We start from the raw sequence: 21,344 nt of genomic DNA on the forward strand, positions 1-21,344 counted from the left end.
GGGAGGAGAAAAGGAGGAGGGGAAAAAGAATGCAAGGAAAAAGAAAAGGAGGGGAGAAGAAGACGGAAGGAAGGAAAAAAGGAAGGAAGGAGAAAAGGAGGAAGGAAGGAAGAGTGAGGCAGAGAGGATGGAAGGAAGGAAGGAAGGAAGGAAGGAAGGAAGAAAAGAAGGAAGGAGAAAAGGAGGAAGGAAGGAAGGAAGGAGTGGAGGCAGAGAGGATGGAAGAAAGGAAGAAAGGAAGGAAGGAGAAAAGGAGGAAGGAAGGAAGGAAGGAAGGAAGGAAGGAAGGAAGGAAGGAAGAAAGAAAAGAAGGAAGGAAGGAAGGAGTGGAGGCAGAGAGGATGGATGGAAGGAAGGAAGGAAGGAAAGAAGGAAGGAGAAAAGGAGGAAGGAAGGAAGGAAGGAAGGAAGGAAGGAAGGAAGGAAGGAAGGAAGAGTGAGGCAGAGAGGATGGAAGGAAGGAAGGAAGAAAAGAAGGAAGGAAGAAAAGAAGGAAGGAGAAAAGGAGGAAGGAAGGAAGGAAGAAAGAAAAGAAGGAAGGAAGGAGTGGAGGCAGAGAGGATGGATGGAAGGAAGGAAGGAAGAAAAGAAGGAAGGAAGGAGAAAAAGAGGAAGGAAGGAAGGAGAAAAAGAGGAAGGAAGGAAGGAGAAAAGGAGGGGAGAGGGGATGGAAGGAAAGAGGAAGGAAGGAGAAAAGGAGGAGGGGAGAAAGAGGGGGAAGGAAGAAGGAAGAAAAGGAGGAAGTAAGGAAGGAGAAAAAGGAGGACAGGAGGAAGGAAAAGGGAAGAAGAAAAAAGAAGAGGAAAAGTGGATTGGAGAAAGGAGAAAAGGAGGGGAGGAAGAAAGGGTGGAAGAAGGAGGGAGGAAGGATGGGAGGAAAAAGGAAGAAAGGAAGGAAAGAAGAAAAGAGGGAGGGGAGGAAGAAAGGATGGCTGGATGGAAGGAAAGAATGAAGAAAGGAAGAAGGAAAAAGAAAAGGAGTAGAGGAAGAAGAAAGGTTAACCACCCCGAGTCCCCTTGAGGAGGAAGAAGAAAAGGGTGGGAAATAATTATTATATTAATTAAAGAGGGAGGCTGGAAGGAAGGAAGGAGAAAAAGATGGAGGAAAAGAGGAAGGAAGAAAGAAGAAAAGGAGAAGGGAAGGAAGAGAGGATGGAATGAAAGAAAAAGGAGGAAGAGAGGAGATAGGGGAGCATGGAAGGAAAAATGAGATGAGAGGATGGGTGGAAGGAAAGAAGAAAGGGAGGGAGGTAGAGAGGATGGAAGAAAAAGGAAGGAAGAAGACGGGAAGATGGAAAAGAAGGAAGCAAGCGAAGGAAGGTGGGAATGGAAAGAAGGAAGAGAAGGTTCGGGTCCCTCCTAAAGTGCGGCTTTCCCTCCTCCTTTTCCACTGATATAAACCCGAACAGCAAGAATAACAGGATTCGTATTTTCTTTGATCTAATTACGTTAGGGGTTTAACAATTGAGTCACAAGACGCAAAGATCTTTAGATTTTTTTTTATTTCAAAAACTTCAAGGCATAAGGTCCTCGTCTTTTTTTTTTATATAAGTGGCTATAATTTTGTAAACAGAAGAGAAGTGTTAAGGACTTGGATTTAAACGAGCTGGAACAAAAGCGCTACAAATAACATCCAACCCATAAACACAAAGGATGCACAACAGTTGCAGAACATGAACATGTGAATGTTAACCGTTGCTTTGCTCAAAGGGTGAGATATTTACACTGCTTCGATCTGATGATTATTTATTGCTCAATGCTAGTGTTTCCGGGTTAATAGGCTTGGTCAGTGTCGGGACGTGGAAATGTGATAGATATTCACAGTGTTGGACATTGACATCCAAACAAGAAAATAGGGTCCTGGATTTATTGGGAAGTGGCGACATTGGTTTAAAAAATGACTGCAATTTGGTATTATGGACGAAAAGAAAGAAAAGGCTCTATTCCAAGCTGCATTGCCATCAAATTCACAACCAGATCCACAGGTTACATAGAAAGAGGTGGTGGATGTGCGAGTTTTCTACGAAAACGACACAACCGCATAGAAAATAAATGGGATTTCAAGGGAGAAAGGTTAATAAAGCATATTCCTTGAATCTTAAGTTCATGCAGGGAATAGTTTGTCATGGGCTTCAAGCAGAACAACTCTAAAACAATGGATTCTCCAGATGTGTTGGACTCCGGATCCCAGCATCCTTGACTGTTGGTCAAACTGGATGATGGAGCTGCTGGAAGCTGGAGTCCAAAACGTTTGGGAGGACCAACGTTTTGGATACACTGATATAAAGAAAACTTGAAATGACAGAAGTTCCCAGTCAAATGTACAGCTGATAATAAAACCAATTTTGCCATCATGAAATGGGCACCTGCTTTGATAGGACATGAATAGGTGAGTTCCAGGCCTTTAAAAGGAGGGAATAACAGGATTGATATTTTCCTTGAATCCTAACTTCATGCAGGAAATAGTTTGCATTGGCTTCAAACAGAATGGCTCTAAAACAACGGATCCGCCAGATGCGTTGGACTCCGGATCCCAGCATCCTTGACTGTTGGTCGAACTGGATGGGAGCTGGAGTCCAAAACGTTTGGGAGGACCAATATTTTGGAAACACAGTCAGCAAGAATAACAAAATTCATATTTTCCGTTTTGCCCACGCAATGCCATAGCTTTCGATATTTGGTTTGGATGAGCCATTCAAGGCACTTTCTCCTCTCCTTTGACAATGTAACATGACTGTTGACCGAACCGCAGAAAAGTTCAGCCTGAAATGTAGACCATTTGAAATACTGGAGAGGAAAAACCACTGGAGCATGGTCCATAAAGCCACAAAAGACTTGGGAGCATACGGTTCAATGCATGTCATGCTTCCCACTTAAGCAGCATAACAGAACGCCTTAAGATGGATTTGCCTCTTACGTAGAACCGGACTCGGTTGTCATGTGTGTCTAGATTGAGAGAGATGGACTTCTATTTTATAGATATGACTAGGTAAAGATAACCAGAAACGCAGTCTGTTGTGGAATTGGAAGCAAGATCTTAAGACCAGTCTAGGAATCCACTGGAGCTTTACAGATAGTGAAAGCCTCCTGTACATGTAAGTCAATGAATCAATTACCCCAGTTTTATATAATAAGCCAACAATAAGGCAGACCCCTCTATTGCAGGCATGGGCAAACTTCGGCCCTCCAGAAGTTTTGGATTGCAACTCCCACAATTCCCAACAGCTGGAATTGTGGGAGTTGCAGTCCAAAACACCTGGAGGGCCGAAGTTTGCCCATGCCAGCTCTATTGTGTAACCAAGCTTCCACCGATTACAGTGGGGACTTTTTATATGCTATTGTCACACCAAAATGAGGAGGGAAACCTGTCTACAAATGTCATGTCCAGAACAAATATTGGCTACTATAGGAATACATTAAACCAGGGTTTCTTGTATTAGAAACGCCTCAGCAGGGATTGATGCAAGATGAGAATATGACCCCTTTAGAGAACAGAGTCTGGGATTCTAACCAGTCTGCAAAAAACAAAAACCTATACACATAGCCTAACATGAAAAGAAGAAAAAATTAACTGGAAGTCAGTCTCATCAATGCATTGGAGATACAAAACAAAATCAAAAAGATTTTTAGGGCACATTCTCCGTAAGAGGAACGTTAACATTTTGGATTTGGCACGGCATTACAAAGACTTGAAATTGGTCTGAAATACATCCATTAAAATCACCAAGCAAAGCAGACTTGGCGAGAAAGATGCGCGGCTAGGGCCTGGCATTGATTCCAAGGAGCATCAGCAACATGTGAGAAATTATGTGAAAAGACACTCCAGTTTAGAGGCAGATTTGGATGATTCGGTGTCTTTCCAAAGGAGCCAGCAATGAACCAAAGCCTAAGAAACACTGGTCATATCAGGCAATACACCATACGACCCTAGTTTTGGCAAGACACCACTCTCAAAAAAGCAAAACATAGCTGCATTCAATTTTTTGGGGCTTTGCAAGGCCTAACTCTGCTATCCGATTCTCCATCCCACAGAACATATAGGACGGGGCTCTTTTGCTGTTCAAGAGGACATTTTGCAGGCTGAAATTGCATTTTCTAGGGAAGGGGAGGCTCTTAGACATCTAATATTGACATTGCAACTAAGATTGGAACTACAGTGGCATATAATGCAGTTTGGAATGGCATTCTAGGGTGAGTAGAGACCCACATAATGCACTTCGATGCAGTTAAACTGCATTATGGGTGTCTACACTGACCCTATCACTCCGTTCCAGATTGCATTATACGTATATATAGTATACATCCAAGCGAAATAATAATAGAAGAGAACATCACCCAGGTCTATGTCTAGTTGGATTCCCTAGATACAATACAGATTTAGCCAGAGCTCTCGCATTGAAACATTACATCAATTCAGACGTCTTGTTTTACAAATAATATACCTGGTATATAAAGATTATAGTCACACCTGGGTTTTCTTTCTTCTTCCATGTACAACAGTGGTTCCCAACATTTGGGCCTCCAGGTGTTTTGGACTTTAGGTCCCACAGTTCCTAATCTGGGAGTTGAAGTCCAAAACACCTTGAGGCCCAAAAAGTTGGGAACCACTGATGCACAATAATGTTGACCTTTTGCAATACCAAATCACAATAATAAATTTGAAAAGCCATTTGGTTTGAAAAACCACAGAGAGCAAATCGCAATTCCATATAAATTCAAGGGGTTGTGAAGCACACCTCTGCAAATATATTTCCGTATTTTTGCACTTTCCACAAAGCGTGCTTGAACCCAACATTCGGTGGTCTGGAGCAACGCGTTATGGCTTCATTGTTATGGCACAAGAATGGCTCTGTACAATCAGAGGGATGCTGACAGATATCATCCGTAATAACTCTTAACGCAGAACAGTGGCAAAACACAAAAGGAATTATATTACATTGTTGTAAACCTTGGCATAACACCACACTTACTATACTATACAGTGAGGCAATATTTACACAACCATGGCGCCAAAGCAACTAACCCACAAACCTAAGATGAGCAACTTTGTAAGTGTGGTTCATGGCAACTCTAACGCAAGCAGATTATCAAACCATTTGACGGCCAAAAGGAGATGGCCAGATTAGACATTTGGATAAACAGACATCCATCCGGTTTGGAAACTAATAAGGCAGCATGCTTAGAGAACAAGTCGCATCGATATGACACTCGTAGTGGCAACCTTTGTCATTAAAAAAACACATAAGTTCCAAGAGTGCGCAAGGCAAGCCTCGTCGTTTAAAAAAAAATGTGCAAATTGTTTTCTTCTTAAAACAAGAAGGAAAATAACCGAGCAAGAAAGGTAACTCCAAAACACTTCTGTTTTTCTTTCTTGTAAAAAAAAAATCACAGCAAAAAGTAGACCATCTTCTCTCCCCATCCCCTACAAGGCACTACAGGTAGGAAATGACAGGTAACACGGAAGGTGATATAACACTGCGTTCCTCAGTCAGGCCGAAATATCGGGTATTTTGGTAAGAATTCTATGAGAATTACCTATAGAAGGAGGGGGAAAAATATAAAAGAGACATTAAGCAATGCATTTAGTTTTCATCGTACAGAACATCTGGCAACATACAAGGGCTTGAAAAAAAAGGACATGATGCGGTTTCATACCAAATCAGACTCTTGATCCATCTGGATGACTTTTATAAGCCAGGGTTTCAGGAAGGGGCCTTTTTTAGATTTAAAGACAGCACGAAATCAACACTGACTTCCTTTAGTGAAAACCTAGGTGTTCTTTTTGGGTCTAGATGCATCTCAAACACTGGTTTTCCATTTTTTAAATTTTTTAAAATAGTTTTTCAACTCTGTTTAATATGGGTTGTTGTGAGTTTTCGGGCTCCATGGCCATGTTTCAGAAGCGGGCTGTATGGCCATCTTCCAGAAGCATTCTCTCCTGACGTTTCACCCACATCTCTGGAGGGCATCCTCAGAGGTTGTGGAAACTAGGCAACTGGGGTTTATATATACAGTAGTCTCACTTATCCAACATTTTCTTAATGTTCTGGATTATCCAACGCATTTTTGTAGTCAATGTTTTCAATATATCGTGATATTTTGGTGCTAAATTCATAAATACAGTAATTATAACATAACATTACTGCGTATTGAACTACTTTTTCTAACAAATTTGTTGTATAACATGTTTTGGTGCTTAATTTGTAAAATCATAACCTAATTTGATGTTTAATAGACTTTTCCTTGATCCCTCCATATTATCCAGCATATTTGCTTATCCAACGTTCTGCCGGCCCGTTTATTTTGGATAAGTGAGACTCTACTGTATATATATATATATATATATGTGTGTGTGTGTGTGTGTGTGTATTAATGTCCAGGGTGGGAGAAAGAACTCTTCTCTGTTGGAGGCAAGCGTGAATGTTGCAATTTGACAGCTTGATTAGCACTGAACAGCTTTGCAGCTTCAAAGCCTGGCTGCTCCCTGCCTGGGGGAATCCTTTGTTGGGAGGTGATTAGCTGGCCGTGATTGTTTAGAACAGCTGCAAGGCTATTCAATGCTAATCAAGGTGATCAATTGCCACATTCCCACTTGCCTCCAACAGAGTTCTTTCTCCCATCCTGGACATCATTCTCACAACCTCTGAGGATGCCTGCCATAGATGTGGGTGAAATGTCAGGAGAGAATGCTTCTGGAACATGGCCATAAAGCCCGGAAAAGTCACAACAATTCAGTGATTCCGGCCATGAAAGCCTTCGACAACACTTTAGAATACTCATAGGGTCCCTTTAAATTGACAGGGAACCTGGAGACACAAACTCCTGGATGCTTCCATGTGTTGACTGTCCGCTAGATGGCAATACCAGCTCAGGGCAGATGGCGTTTTGGGCTCAAAACTTCCTTTTCCTATTCGTCAGCTCTCTCCACTTGTGCAAAAGGAAGGCAAAGTGGAAGCAAAGAGTTTTGGCAGAAACAATTAATTTCCTTTCATTCTGACAGGGAAGGTAAGTTGGAGCCTGCCTCCCCTTTAAATAGTAAAAGACATTGAGATGATGGACTCCTTTTGGGGAGAAAAACCAAAGCAGAACACCAGGATCCACCACAAAAGGAAGCTGAAAGTGAATCTCCGCTGCTCACAGATATTGCTGCCATTGAGACTCAACTGCGTCTCTTCCCATGTTGCTTCGTTGCAGAGGGAGGTCCCCATCTGCAATGATATTAATTAATATTGTCCTCAAAGGTTAATCATGCAATGTAAGAAGAGCCAAGTCACTGAACTGTAGATCTGAATATACTGACATAATAGCTGGGTCAAATAAAAGACTTCGATGAGGTTTCCTGTCATGTTGCACTACTCTCAGCCCCAAAATGTTTAGAAGTTTCAACCTAATCCTGCCAAACCCAAATGGAATATACCAGTGGTTCCCAACCTGTGGTCCGTGGACCTCCAGTGGTCTGCAGAACTAAAATGTGGTCCATGGCCTCACTGTTATTACTACGGATAATAACACAGCCCAACCAAAAAAATATTTGTTCTTGGTGTCTTCGTTTTTAGGTGTGATTTTGGGTGCTGATTCAGAAAATTGCATTGGATAGACCACATCAGCTCTAGATTATTAAATGTGGCTATCTATGGGGAAGCAGATGGTGACTACTGGATGGCATATGTTCTGTATCAGAAACTAGAGCTGATGTGGTCTATCCAATGCAATTTTCTGAATCGGAACCCCAAATAACCAAACCGAATGTAACCGAAAAACTGATTTGTAGCCCTTTGGAGAGTGGTTCCTGGTCAAAAAAAGGTTGGGAGCCACTGGTATATACTAATTAAATGAAGGTATATCCAGCCCAGAGGACTAGAGGCTGGTTTAAGAATTATAGCTGAAACATACATAGGTAGAGTGACATACAACTGCATAAGAAAAGAAAAGAACTTACATATTCCATCATATTGCTGCTTTCACATTTCCTTCTACTCAACTTCCAGTGCAAGCCAAGCTTAAAACAAGAAGTAACAGAATGTTTGCCATTATCGCCAGATGGACATAATACAAGCAATACAGCAATGAGGTTAAATGCTGCTCACAGTCCTCCATAAAGATAAAATGTAATAGATCATATTATAAATATTCAAAATCTATTAGATCAATTAGAAAGACTCAAAATTCAACCCTTTAAAATTAAGATATTTGCCTGCCTAGTAAGGAATGAACGTGAACCCTTTTACTCAAATGGATACAACAGAGCCACAGCTGAGAGCCACATGCTCCTTACCTTATGATATAATCTGTTATTTTCCCACTCTAGCAACTTCTGAATCGATCTTCTCGTCTAAGAAATAAAAACCAGAACCACGTCAGGATATGGATCCAAAACGGGAGCCACAGAAACAGCTGCCTTCAGTCCCAGATTGGGAGACTGTACATCAAAAGGACTGCACATCCTTCTATGGATCTGTGAACTTACTCTTTTGGTGAGACAGACAGCTGGCCAGAGGCTGCACCCCAAAGTACAACAGCAGCACAAACAGCCACAGAGAAGCCATTTCACGTTGATGGGCAGGTTCTTCCTCAAACACGCATTCACCCGACTGATGCTGGTCTTGAATTCTTCTGGCGCCACCTTAAAAACAGAGAAACGGTTAATAGTTTTTGGAAACTTCAACCGTGGAGTCCGTTGGAGGTTTCTAAGCAGAGGCTGGATGGATATCTGTCAGGAGGGCTTTGAGTGTGCTTTTCCTTCCTGGAAGTATGGGGTTGGACTGGATGGCCCCTGGGGGTCTCTTCCAACTCTAGGATGCTATGAGACTCTATATAAAGTGGAGAAAGCTTATGCTATGCAGCCCAAAAACCAAATATTCAAGCATCTACTATGGGATGCATCTAAATTGTAGAATTAATGCAGTTTGGAACCACTTGAACTGCCACTGGTCAATGCTATGGAATCAAGGGAGTTGTAGTTTGGTGAGGCAGAAGCACTCTTGGCCAGAGAAGGCAAAAGACCTTGCAAAACTACAACTCCAATGGTTCCGTAGCCTTGAACAATGGCACTCACTTAATGTAGCTTTCATAGAACTGGAAGAGACCTCATGGGCCATCCAGTCCAACCCATTACCAAGAAGGAAGAAATTAAATTCAAAGCACCCCGACAGATGGCCATCCAGCCTCTGCTTGAAAGTCTCCACCACACCAAAATGCGTGCAGATCCCAGTAGGGTGGCCTTTTGCAGTTATTATTATTATTATTATTATTATTATTATTATTATTATTATTATTATTTTATTATGACACAGCAAACAAGATAGATATGCTGGATTTCATATCACAAAATCACAAGTTGAACACTTCCCAAGTGTCTAGGACTGTGTGATGTATTTTCGGATGATGCGCACAGATGGTTTTTATCCTTTAGACTGCTCCACCATTTTATTTCCCTGTTTCCCCCTATTCCTATGTCTCTCTCTCCCGAGTTTTTAATTAAGTGTTCATGTGACCTGCCCTGGTTTTCATTGTTTTTTCCGATTTGGGTTGTAATATATATTCGATGATTTTGCACTGTTATATTGTGTTATGATTTGCTGTTTATTTTGTTATATTGTATGGTGTCTGGGCATGGCCCCATGTAAGCCGCCCCGAGTCCCCATAGGGGAGATGGTGGCGGGGTATAAATAAAGTTTTATTATTATTATTATTATTATTATTATTATTATTATTATTATTATCCCAGCAGGGTGGCCTTTTGCAGTTGCATCATTATTATTATTATTATTATTATTATTATTATTATTATTATTATTATTATTATCTGCCTTGATATTCTGAGTTCTATGGCTGTGTGGAAGGGACCTCAGTTGATGGTTGGGAAACTATATGCAAAGTGGAGAAGGCCGAGGTCCAAGAGATGTTCTTCCGCCCTGGAAGACTTCAATTCCTTCCCATGGACAACAAGCAAAAAGAGAATAAAAGAACTTTGGAATCAGTCTGGTTTGAAAGGAAGAGGAGAAAAACACTCAAAACGCAGCCAGACGGCGCTGTCAAAGACCAGTCCCTTCCAGGCCCATAAAAGGGACGGAGGGCAGGACCATAACCTTTTACAACAGGATGCCAGGAACAAGCAAAGGCCAGCAGGCCTCTGGGTCCGAGGAGGAGGAGGAGGGCCCTATCAATCACACCTTGGGGCCGGACCCCAAAGCCCAGGCTCCTTTTTATGGCCTCCTCCGTGGCTGCCCTGCAATCCCAGACCCATTTCCCCTCCTCACGGAATTAGCCCTCATTGTTGTCCAAGCTCCAGGCAGGAAGCAAGGCCTTTCCCCCATCCTCCGCAAAAGGATCCCCGATTGCTCCAGGTGACAGGAGAGCAGAGGGCTGAGATTTAGGGCTGGAGATGCGGATCCAGGAAAAAAGCTTGCCCCAGCATGCAGGCTACGGGGAAGAGTGCAAAACCCTTTAAAATGAACTGAAAAGTGGCAAGTATTAGAAACTTGTCAGGATGGACTGAGGAAAAAGAAGAAACCTTCTATATGGGATATTGTACTGTCCCCTTTTCTTGTTGTAAGGAACTTCCATTTCTTTTCTGGTTAAAAAAAAGTCCTAACAGGACTCCATCATTGGGTTGCTGTGAGTTTTCCAGGCTGTAAAGCCAGATGCAATGTGCCAGCAAGCCATAATGAAAGCAGCTCTGTGTGTGTGTGTGTGTATTTATATATAACACACACACATCCCTTCACAGGGTTTCTTAGAGGTTGTTTTGCTCGTTGCCTTGAAATATAGAGGACAGCATCTGGTATTGGATTCCAGTGATTCCGGCCATGAAAGTTTTCGACAATACAAGGACTCCATCATCTCAATCTCTCGGTCTATCCAAAAGGAAACAAAAAGTATCTTTACTCTTTAAAGCAGAGGTTCCCAGCTGGTGGGATTGTGTGATCGAATACAACAGCCAGCATAGTGATATTGTTCGCTGTGTACTAATCATGTTGTGTATCTAATAATAATAATAATAATAATAATAATACTCTGTTACAATCCAGTAAAGGTGGTCACCGTGGTGATTGGCACACTGGATGCAGTGCCTAAAGACCTTGGCCTGCACTTAAAAACAATTGACACTGACAAAATCCCCAGCTGTCAGCTGCAGAAGGCCACCTGACTGGGATTTGCATGCATTATTCGCCGATACATCACACAGTCCTAGACACTTCGGAAGTGTCCGACGTGTTATCCAATACAACAGCCAGCAGAGTGTCTGCTGTGGACTCATCTTGTTGTGTTTCAAATAATAATAATAATAATAATAATAATAATAATAATAATCTATATGGGAAGAGGAAGTATAATATTGGGTATTGATGTTCTATTTTGGTTTTTCTCCCCCCAAAAGTCAAAATGGGCCTCCATTATCTTAATGCTAACCAAAGTGGCCAATTGCAACATTCACTCTTGCCTCCAAGAGACAAGAGTTTCTTCTCCCACCTGGGGCATTCCACAAATATATAAAACCCTGCTTGCCTAGTTTCCAACACACCTCACAACCTCTGAGGATGCCTGCCATAGATGTGGGTGAAATGTCAGGAGAGAATGCTTCTGGAACATGGCCAGACAGCCCGGAAAATTCACAATAACCCAGTGATTCCGGCCATGAAAGCCTTCAACAACACAATAAAGCATTTGTACTATTGAAAGAATGACCTATATGAAAGAGGGGAAGATAATATGGGATACAGGAGCTCTTGTTCTTATTGTAAGGAATTTACAAAGTGACCTTAAAGCCATTCATATAGGGAAGAGGAAAGATAATATGAGATATTGATACCCTGATCTGTTTTTCCCTTGTTCCTTATTGTATGGAATACGCCTCTACCCTTTCTTACTTCTTTTCCCACATAAGAAGAAACAAAAAAAGAGGCTTTAAAAAACGATTTAAAGCAGATGCAGGCTCCGGCTTACCTTCCCCGTCAAAATCGAAGGGAATTCTGTGTCGAACCTGTTGCTCAAGCCGAACCTTCAAGATAAAGAAGAAAAGGGGTTTCCAAATAATGGACATCACAGAGTCATGATTCAACACTGAATGAAACGCCTTAAGCGATCAGGGAAATCGGGTATTGATAAGGCATCTCCTATTCCATTTTGTCCAATCATCTCTCTGTAAATCTTGACATTTCCCATCTCTCATTTTGGTGGGCAAAACCACATCCTGCGCTAGGAAATTTCACAAGTTAATTGGCAACCGAATAGACGAAGTATTTCCTTTCCTATCTTGCAACATGTCTCTGAACGAGTAAATATATAGACATAAAGAGGGCAGGAAGACATCATTCCACCATGTCTCCTGTGTCAATATAAGAATATAATACATATATGAGGCAGAAGACACCCTTGTATGTATGCGTGTGTGTGTTTGTTTATTTATTTATGACATTTATATCCCGCCCTTCTGATCCCAAAGAGGACTCAGGGCAGCTTACAAGTTATATGTACATACAATATATTATATTATTAGCATAGCACAATATAAGCATTATATATTACTATATTGTACTATATGCCTATTCTGCAATATTATTAATATTACATGTAATATATAATATACAATTAAAATAGTGTATTATGATGATGATGATGATTATATTGTATTACATATATATATATATATATATACACACACACACACACACACACAAAAATATATTTGTGTCAGGAGCGACTTGAGAGACTGCAGGTCACTTCTGGTGAGAGAGAATTGGCCGTCTCAGGGGATGCCTGGATGTTTTGATGTTTTACCAATTGCTCTTACTAGGTATTACATTATTTTAAAATGTTGGAATTTTAAACATGTTTGTTAATTGCTGTTATATTGGTTTCCTGTATTTTATATTATGTATATGTATGTATTGTTTTTTATGATGTGTAAACCGCTCTGAGTCCTTATCGGAGATAGAGCGGTATATAAATAAAGTTTTGTTGTTGTTGTTGCTACCATCCTTGTAAGAGGCTACTCTTATGTCCCTGCATGGGGAGCTGGAGCTGACAGAAGGAGCTCATCCGTGCTCTCCCCGGGTTGGATTCGAGCCGGCAACCTTCAGATCAGCAACCCAACCTTCAAGTCAGCAGTCCTGCCAGCACAAAGCTTTAACCCATTGAGCCAGCGGGGGATTCAATGCCAATGCCAGATTCAGACAATAATAAAACACAATATTATAAAACTATGAAAACATATACAGAGACAATCTGGATGTGTTACTTTTGGACTTCAGCTCTCAAAATTCCAGTTAAGATATCTGGGGATTTCTAGTTCAAAAAAGTAATATTTTCATTCCCTGAATGAAGCTGTCTGATCAAAGTTGTTATGTGCCTTTAAGTCATTTGTGACTTATGACGAGCCTAAAGTGAGTGTCATAAGGTTTTGTTGGTGAGATTTGTCTAAAGGGGATTTGTCTTGTCTTCTTCTGATTTACCCAAGGTTGCGTAGCAAGTTAAACAAAAAAAGGCATAAGGGTGTCTGTTTTTATTGTTTTTTTTATTGTTGTTTTAAAGCTAAGTGTATTGTTTTAATCTATTTCTGTAAACCGCTCCGAGCCAAACTGGGAGTAGCGGTATACAAGTCTAATAAATAAATAAAAACAAATAAATAACGATATCCACTTTTGGGTTATTTTTCACTGTCATGTTTTAGTGAGGTTACCTTCCAATCTTGGGAGAAAGATGGGGATTGAGTGAATGAGGCTCAGCTCTACACCTGGTTACTTCAAATGCCACCATCTGTGTGACTGAATCTATTCTGAGATTTAGTCTGAACATTAAAATAATAAATAAAATAATATTAAAATAAGAATAACATTAAAATAATAAATTTTTTTACCTCTAAATAATAATAATAATAATAATTATTATTATTATTATTATTATTATTATTTTATTTTTGTACCCCGCCACCATCTCCCCAGAGGGACTCGGGGCGGCTTACAGATATAAAACCAACATACAATAACACCAAATACCAAAACACACAAATAAATTTAAAAGGCATTAAGAATCACAATCATTATAAAACACTTGAGAAACACAGCAAACATAAAATGAGCTGGGCAAATAACCTTTCCAATGATTAAAACTTATCAAAGGCCCCTTGATCTGGTCATGTAAGTGTTATTTATTGTTATATTGTATTATTTTACTTTGTTTAATAATGTGTTATTATGTTGTGATGTAATGTTTGCGTTGCTTTTATGACTGTAAACCGCCCTGAGTCCCATCCGGGAGATAAGGCGGTATATAAATAAAGTTTTATTATTACAGTAGAGTCTCACTTATCCAACACTCGCTTATCCAACGTTCTGGATTATCCAACACATTTTTGTAGTCCGTGTTTTCAATACATCATGATATTTTGGTGCTAAATTCGTAAATACAGTAATTACTACATAGTATTGCTGTGTATTGAACTACTTTTTCTGTCAAATTTGTTGTATAACATGATGTTTTGGTGCTTAATTTGTAAAATCATAACCTAATTTGGTGTTTAATAGGCTTTTCCTTAATCCCTCCTTATTATCCAACATATTTGCTTATCCAACGTTCTGCCAGCCCATTTACATTGGATAAGCGAGACTTATCCAACACTCGCTTATCCAACGTTCTGGATTATCCAACACATTTTTGTAGTCAATGTTTTCAATACATCGTGATATTTTGGTGCTAAATTCGTAAATACGGTAATTACTACGTAGCATTACTGCATATTGAACTACATTTTCTGTCAAATTTGTTGTGTAACATGATGTTTTGGTGCTTAATTTGTAAAATCATAACCTAATTTGATGTTTAATAGGCTTCTCCTTAATCTCTCCTTATTATCCAACATATTCGCTTATCCAACGTTCAGCTGGCCCGTTTACGTTGGATAAGCGAGACTCTACTGTATTATTATTATTATTATTATAAAGGTAAAGCACCAGCTGAGCTTGATAACATTAAGCCAATTACTACTGATAGTATGGGCCGAAGTTTGCCCAAACCTGGTGTAAAGTAAGGAAGTGGAGTGACTCAAGGCTGGCCCAGGCCCCGCCCCTCTCGCGGAAGCCCCGCCCCCTCTCCTAGCCCCGCCCACTCACACGGTGAGGTGCCCGGCTCCCCTCACGGCGACGGGCTCCGGGGCGTCGCGAGGCCTGGGCATCTCGGGGCCGCTCCTCCGCGCGGCCTGGCCCTCGTCCTCGGGCGGAGAGAGGGGCAGGGGCCGCCCGGGGCCGCGGGGCTCGCTCCCCTCCTCTTCCTCCTCCTCCTCCTCCTCCTCTTCTTCCAGCTCGTAGATGGTGTCGAAGTCCGCCATGTTGGGGAGCAGGACGCTCATCGCCGCCGCCCCCTCCCTGCGCGCATGCGCCGCTGCGCCCACCACGCGCCAGGCCGAGGCAGCAAACGCGCATGCGCCCGGCAGATAACGGAAAGGCATTCCGGGCAGGAAACAATCAGGGCCAGCTAACACCTCCCAACAAAGGATTGCCCCCTAGGCAGGCTTTGAAGCTGCCAGGCTATTCAGTGCTAATCAAGGTGATTAATTGCGACATTGACACTTGCCTCCAACGGATAAGAGTTTTTTCTCCCACCCTGGACATTATTATTTATTTACAGTAGAGTCTCACTTATCCAACATAAACGGGCCGGCAAAAAGTTGGATAAGCGAATATGAAGTTTTACTGCTCAGTTTAATGTTTTATCTGATTTGTGCTGTCGTGTCTGGGCATGGCCCCATGTAAGCCGCCCCGAGTCCCTCCGGGGAGATGGGGCGGGATATAAGAATAAAATTATTATTATTATTATTATTATTATTATGTTGGATAATAAGGAGAGATTAAGGAAAAGCCTATTAAACATCAAATTAGGTTATGATTTTACAAATTAAACACCAAAACATCATGTTAGACAACAAATTTGACAGAAAAAGTAGTTCAATATGCAGTAATGCTATGTAGTAATTACTGTATTTACGAATTTAGCACCAAAATATCACGATGTATTGAAAACATTGACTACAAAAATGCGTTGGATAATCCAGAACGTTGGATAAGCGAGTGTTGGATAAGTGAGACTCTACTGTATGTTGGATAATAAGGAGAGATCAAGGAGAAGCGTATTAAACACCAAGTTAGGTTATGATTTTACAAATTAAGCACCAAAACATCATGTTATACAACAAATTTGACAGAAAAAGTAGTTCAATATGCAGTAATGTTATGTTGTAATTACCGTATTTACAAATTTAGCACCAAAATATCACGATGTATTGAAAACATTGACTACAAAAATGTGTTGGATAATCCAGAACGTTGGATAAGCGAGTGTTGGATAAGTCTCGCTTATCCAATGTAAATGGGCTGGCAGAACGTTGGATAAGCAAATATGTTGGATAATAAGGAGGGATTAAGGAAAAGCCTATTAAACACCAAATTAGGTTATGATTTTACAAATTAAGCACCAAAACATCATGTTACACAATGCTACGTAGTAATTACCGTATTTACGAATTTAGCACAAAAATATCACGATGTATTGAAAACATTGACTACAAAAATGGCTTGGATAATCCAGAAGCTTGGATAAGCGAGTCTCTACTGTGTATGAATTTTGTGCAATCACTTTATATGCAAATATTCCAAAATCTGAAAACAAAGCATCTTACCACATGTGTGTGTGTGGATATATATATATATATATATATATATATATATATATGAATTTTGTTATGTCACTTTATATGCAAATATTCCAAAATCTGAAAACAATCCAGAATGCATTCTGGACAAGCATGATCAACCTATGCTCTCTTGGCCCCAAACCTTTCATAATCCAAATTAAAAGAGAAGTTTAAAATGTTAGAAATATATTCCCAAGTATATTATTATATTCTTAAATATAAGCTGTATGAGTTAAAGCAGTTATTTTTATCTGCTTCAAGTGGGTTTTGCTCTGGAGTTTTGCAAGAAGGCACTCAATTCCTTCAATACATACCGTTAATACATATTTTCAAAAACATTTTTTTCAGAATATTTGGAAGAATATACATTGAACTGTGAGAAAAGGCCGGTAGCAGATGCAATAATAGGGTAAGAAATTATTATTATCTGTGTGAGTTAATGCAACAGTATGGATCCAGTTTAACTGGGATTTACCCCCCCCCCCCCCAAAAAAAAACAATTTTGCAAAACTCAGGGAATGAGTTTTATTTTTATTACATTTATATCCCGCCCTTCTCACCCCAAATTATATTTACATGCAATACATTATATTATTAGCATAGTACAATATTATTATAAAATTACTATATTTTACTATAGCAATTATATTGTAATATTATTAGTAATATTACATACATTTAATATATACTACATAATTAATATTATATTGTATTATTATCAGTATTATATCATAATACATTATAATATTATCAATATTATATGTATATACAATCTACAGTAGAGTCTCACTTATCCAACATAAACGGGCCAGCAGAACGTTGGATAAGCGAATATGTTTGATAATAAGGAGGGATTAAGGAAAAGCCTATTAAATATCAAATTACATTATGATTTTACAAATTAAGCACCAAAACATCATGTTTTACAACAAATTTGTCAAAAAAAAGCAGTTCAATACACAGCAATGTTATGTAGTAATTACTGTATTTACGAATTTAGCACCAATGTATTGTAAAGATTGACTACAAAAACATTGACTACTAAAAGGCTGACTGCGTTGAATAATCCAGAACGTTGGATAAGCGAATGTTGGATAAGTGAGACTCTACTGTACTATATTATTATATATTATTGTAAATTATATTGAATATTATATACTACATATATAAAATATAATTTAAAATAATATATATTATTATAATATATTGTATATGCGTATAATATTAATAATATTATTTTGCAATAAAATATAATAATACTGTAATACAATATATAGATATGGTACAATATGGTAATTTATTGCCAGCATTGTGCTATGCTAATAATATAATATATTGTATGTAAATTTAATTTGTAACCCTGCAGTTACTCATAAGGTGTTCCTTTTTGCCCTGGCAGCTCAGAAAATCTGGGCAAAACTGATCTCCGATGTCGCGGTTGACTGTGCTGGGGATGCTTTTAACTAATAGTGGTTTTTATATCCAAGGTGTTCCCTGCTTGGATTTTAATAATACTGTACTTACTTGGTTTTATCTTGTTTTTAATTATGTTGGTGCTAATCCATGAAATATGCAGTATTTGAAGGGCATATCCTGACATCGATATTTTCAGCATTTTAATGTTTTAATGATTTATATAGGGTTTTAATGGCATGTTTTATATTGTATTTGATGGTCTGGCTTTTGTGTATTTGTTTGTTTGTCTTGCATGCAAAAGACCTATGGTCTAAGCATTAAATAAATTTGGATTTGTAAGCCGCTCTGAGTCCCCTTCGGGGTGAGCAGGGTGGAATATAAATAAAATAAATAAATAAATAAATAAATACTATAGTATATATATATATATATATATATATATATATACACACTAGCTGTGCCCGGCCACGCGTTGCTGTGGCAAAGTGGTGGTAGTATTGGTTAAAAATTGTTGTGTAATTTTTATTTGACGTTATTTGCATTTTTTTATTAATTTTATTGTAAGTTATATTTTTATTTATTATATTTTATTATTTTCTTGTATTATTTTTAGTTATTTTCTGTTATTATAGTATTTTATTGTATTAATTTTTTAGTGTTTATTATTATTATTATTATTATTATTTTTTGGGTTGCTAGGAGACCAAGTTGGAGAAGCTTAGCCTTCTAACTGGCAGCAATTGGATAAAAGCAATTATTCCTCTCTCTCTAATTAGGACTTTATTTTTCTTTTCTTTTTGTTGTATCAACCTTGAGGCGTGGATGATGGGTTGTGTTGTCAAATTTCGAGGTTGGGGGCCTGTAGTTTTGTTGTTTTGTGGGTCGCCATGATGCCATCACTTTTATATATATATATATATATATATATATATATATATATATATATATATATATAAAGCATAGTAGCATGCTATGCCAATTACACACACACACACATGTATATATAAACAAAACTTTTTTATTATGTTTTTGCAAAACTCTTGTTCCTCTCCAAGAGATGAAAGAGACCTGGACATTTGTTTAGGGCTTGTAAATGCCAAACCAATTGGTTTGTGTTTTCTGAATGTGAAAAAAGAAAGAAAGAAAAAAAAAAGGGGGGGGGGTTCCCAGCAATGATAGGATCTGGTTGTCCTTTTGTATGTTGTGTGCGGCTCCCATTGACACCTCCATGGAGTTTAGGGAGCTGCCGCTTTCAAGGGGTCTTTTGTCCTCCCAGTTTGTCCCCAAACACATCAAAAACAACCCGGGAAGATCTGAAGGAAGGTAGGAAGGAAGAAACCCCTCCAAAGGAGGAGGAGGAAGATTGCCCAGAAGCCCCTGCTATTAAGCACAGGCCCCTTTTAATATGAAATAAAAAGCTGGTTAATCATTGATCCCCAATAATGGGAACTGAACCTCATTTCTTGCATCCAAAAGGAATGGACCCAACGGTTTTGTGGGTTGGCCAAATCCTGCAAGGCCATTTTCATATTCCTATTTATTTATTTATTTATTGTATATATTTTGTTATTTATTTATTTATTTATTTCTAGCATTTATATCCCGCCCTTCTCACCCGAAGGGACTCAGGGCGGCGTACAATAATGGCAACAATTCGATGCCTATACACAGTTAAAACACACAGTATATAAAACAGATAAAATTATCAATACAATATAAAAATATAAAAGATTTAAACAAAAGGTTAGATCCATTCATCCAAGAAGCCTCATGTTAGAGTCAAAATCAGTCCATGTCGTTTTTGCCATTTATTCATTATTTTATTTGTGTGAGTATGTGTGTGTGTGTTTAATTAATTTATGGAGCCTCCAGTGGCCTAGGGGATAAAAGCCTTGTGACTTGAAGGTTGGGTTGCTGACCTGAAGGCTGCCAGGTTCGAATCCCACCCGGGGAGAGCCCGGATGAGCTCCCTCTATCAGCTCCAGCTCCATGCGGGGACATGAGAGAAGCCTCCCACAAGGATGGTAAAAACATCAAAACCTCCGGGCAATGTTCCCTGGGCAACGTCCTTGCAGACGGCCAATTCTCTCACTCCAAAAGCAACTCCGGTCGCTCCTGACACGACAATAATAATAATTTATATTTCTTTTGATTGCCTATACAGTAGACTTTCATTTATCCAAGCTAAGTGGGCCGGCAGAAACTTGGATAAGTGAATATCTTGGATAATAAGGAGGGATTAAGGAAAAGCCTATTAAACATCAAATTAGGTTATGATTTTACAAATTAAGCACCAAAACATCATGTTATACAATAAATTTGACAGAAAAAATAGTTCAATGCGCAGTAATGTTATGTTGTAATTACTGTATTTACGAATTTAGCACCGAAATATCACGATATATTGAAAACATTGACTACAAAAATGGCTTGGATAATCCAGAAGCTTGGATAAGCGAAGCTTGGATAAGTGAGACTCTACTGTAGTATATGTTTTTATTTATTTTGTGCGTAATGTATATATAATTTACATTTTATTTAATTGCAGTGGAGTCTCACTTATCCAACATAAACGTTGGAGAAGTGAAAACGTTGGATAATGAGGGATTGAGGAAAAGCCTATTAAATATCAAATTATGTTATGATTTTACAAATTAAGCACCAGAACATCATGCTTTACAACAAATGGACAGAAAAAAGCAGTTCAATACACAATAATTACTATGTTGTAATTACTGCATTTATGAATCTAGCACCAAAACTTCACAATGTATTGAAAAATTGACTATAAAAACATTGACTACTAAAAGGCAAACTGCATTGGATAATGCAGACCGTTGGATAAGTGAATGTTGGATAAACAAGACTCTACTGTATTAAAACAGTATTAAACATCATTAAAAGGATATAAAAACACAGCAGACCCTGACAACCTTAAAAACCTTTAAAAGCCAAGGCATGATTTCTCTCCCTCCTTTCTCTGGGAGCCTCTGTATTAGATAACCCTGTATATACATATATATTATTTACCTCTTGCGCTTTGTTGTTTTATCTGTAAAACGGGAGATAGACCCTCTTTTCCTGTGCTTCTGAGGCTGTTATCTGTTTCCTCTGGATCTGGATCTGGCTCTGGCTCCGATTAGATCATGTTCTGCCGACCGACTGGACCTTTGCAGACTTGGCAAGGGGCTGGCAAAAGGTCATTGGAGATAAGGTTGAAATTGCAGAGATAATGTTTTTT

The 21,344-nt window shown here is 39.0% G+C and overlaps 2 protein-coding genes across 5 annotated transcripts in view; one reads left to right on the forward strand and one right to left on the reverse strand.

Moving 5' to 3' along the window:
* Nucleotides 1-1,483: 1,483 nt before the first annotated feature.
* LOC100565861 (cysteine-rich hydrophobic domain-containing protein 1) lies at nucleotides 1,484-15,483 on the reverse strand. Its single transcript, XM_008122685.3, has 6 exons — nucleotides 15,111-15,483; nucleotides 11,947-12,001; nucleotides 8,468-8,623; nucleotides 8,276-8,332; nucleotides 7,940-7,999; nucleotides 1,484-5,535 (listed from the first exon to the last, which is right to left on the reverse strand). Exons 1-6 carry the CDS (start codon nucleotides 15,443-15,445, stop codon nucleotides 5,485-5,487), a joined length of 714 nt encoding a protein of 237 aa, XP_008120892.1. The 5' UTR covers nucleotides 15,446-15,483; the 3' UTR covers nucleotides 1,484-5,484.
* LOC134294124 (uncharacterized) overlaps nucleotides 15,406-21,344 on the forward strand; it is an 88,068-nt gene continuing 82,129 nt past the window's right edge. For all 4 annotated transcript variants that reach the window (XR_010001098.1, XR_010001099.1, XR_010001100.1 and 1 more), the window contains exons 1-2: nucleotides 15,406-15,543; nucleotides 17,036-17,096. The gene's annotated coding sequence lies outside the window, so the exon portion shown is untranslated. The remainder of the gene's footprint in view (nucleotides 15,544-17,035; nucleotides 17,097-21,344) is intronic.

The sequence above is a fragment of the Anolis carolinensis genome, unplaced genomic scaffold (assembly GCF_035594765.1).
Source record: "Anolis carolinensis isolate JA03-04 unplaced genomic scaffold, rAnoCar3.1.pri scaffold_12, whole genome shotgun sequence".
NCBI lineage: Eukaryota > Metazoa > Chordata > Lepidosauria > Squamata > Dactyloidae > Anolis > Anolis carolinensis.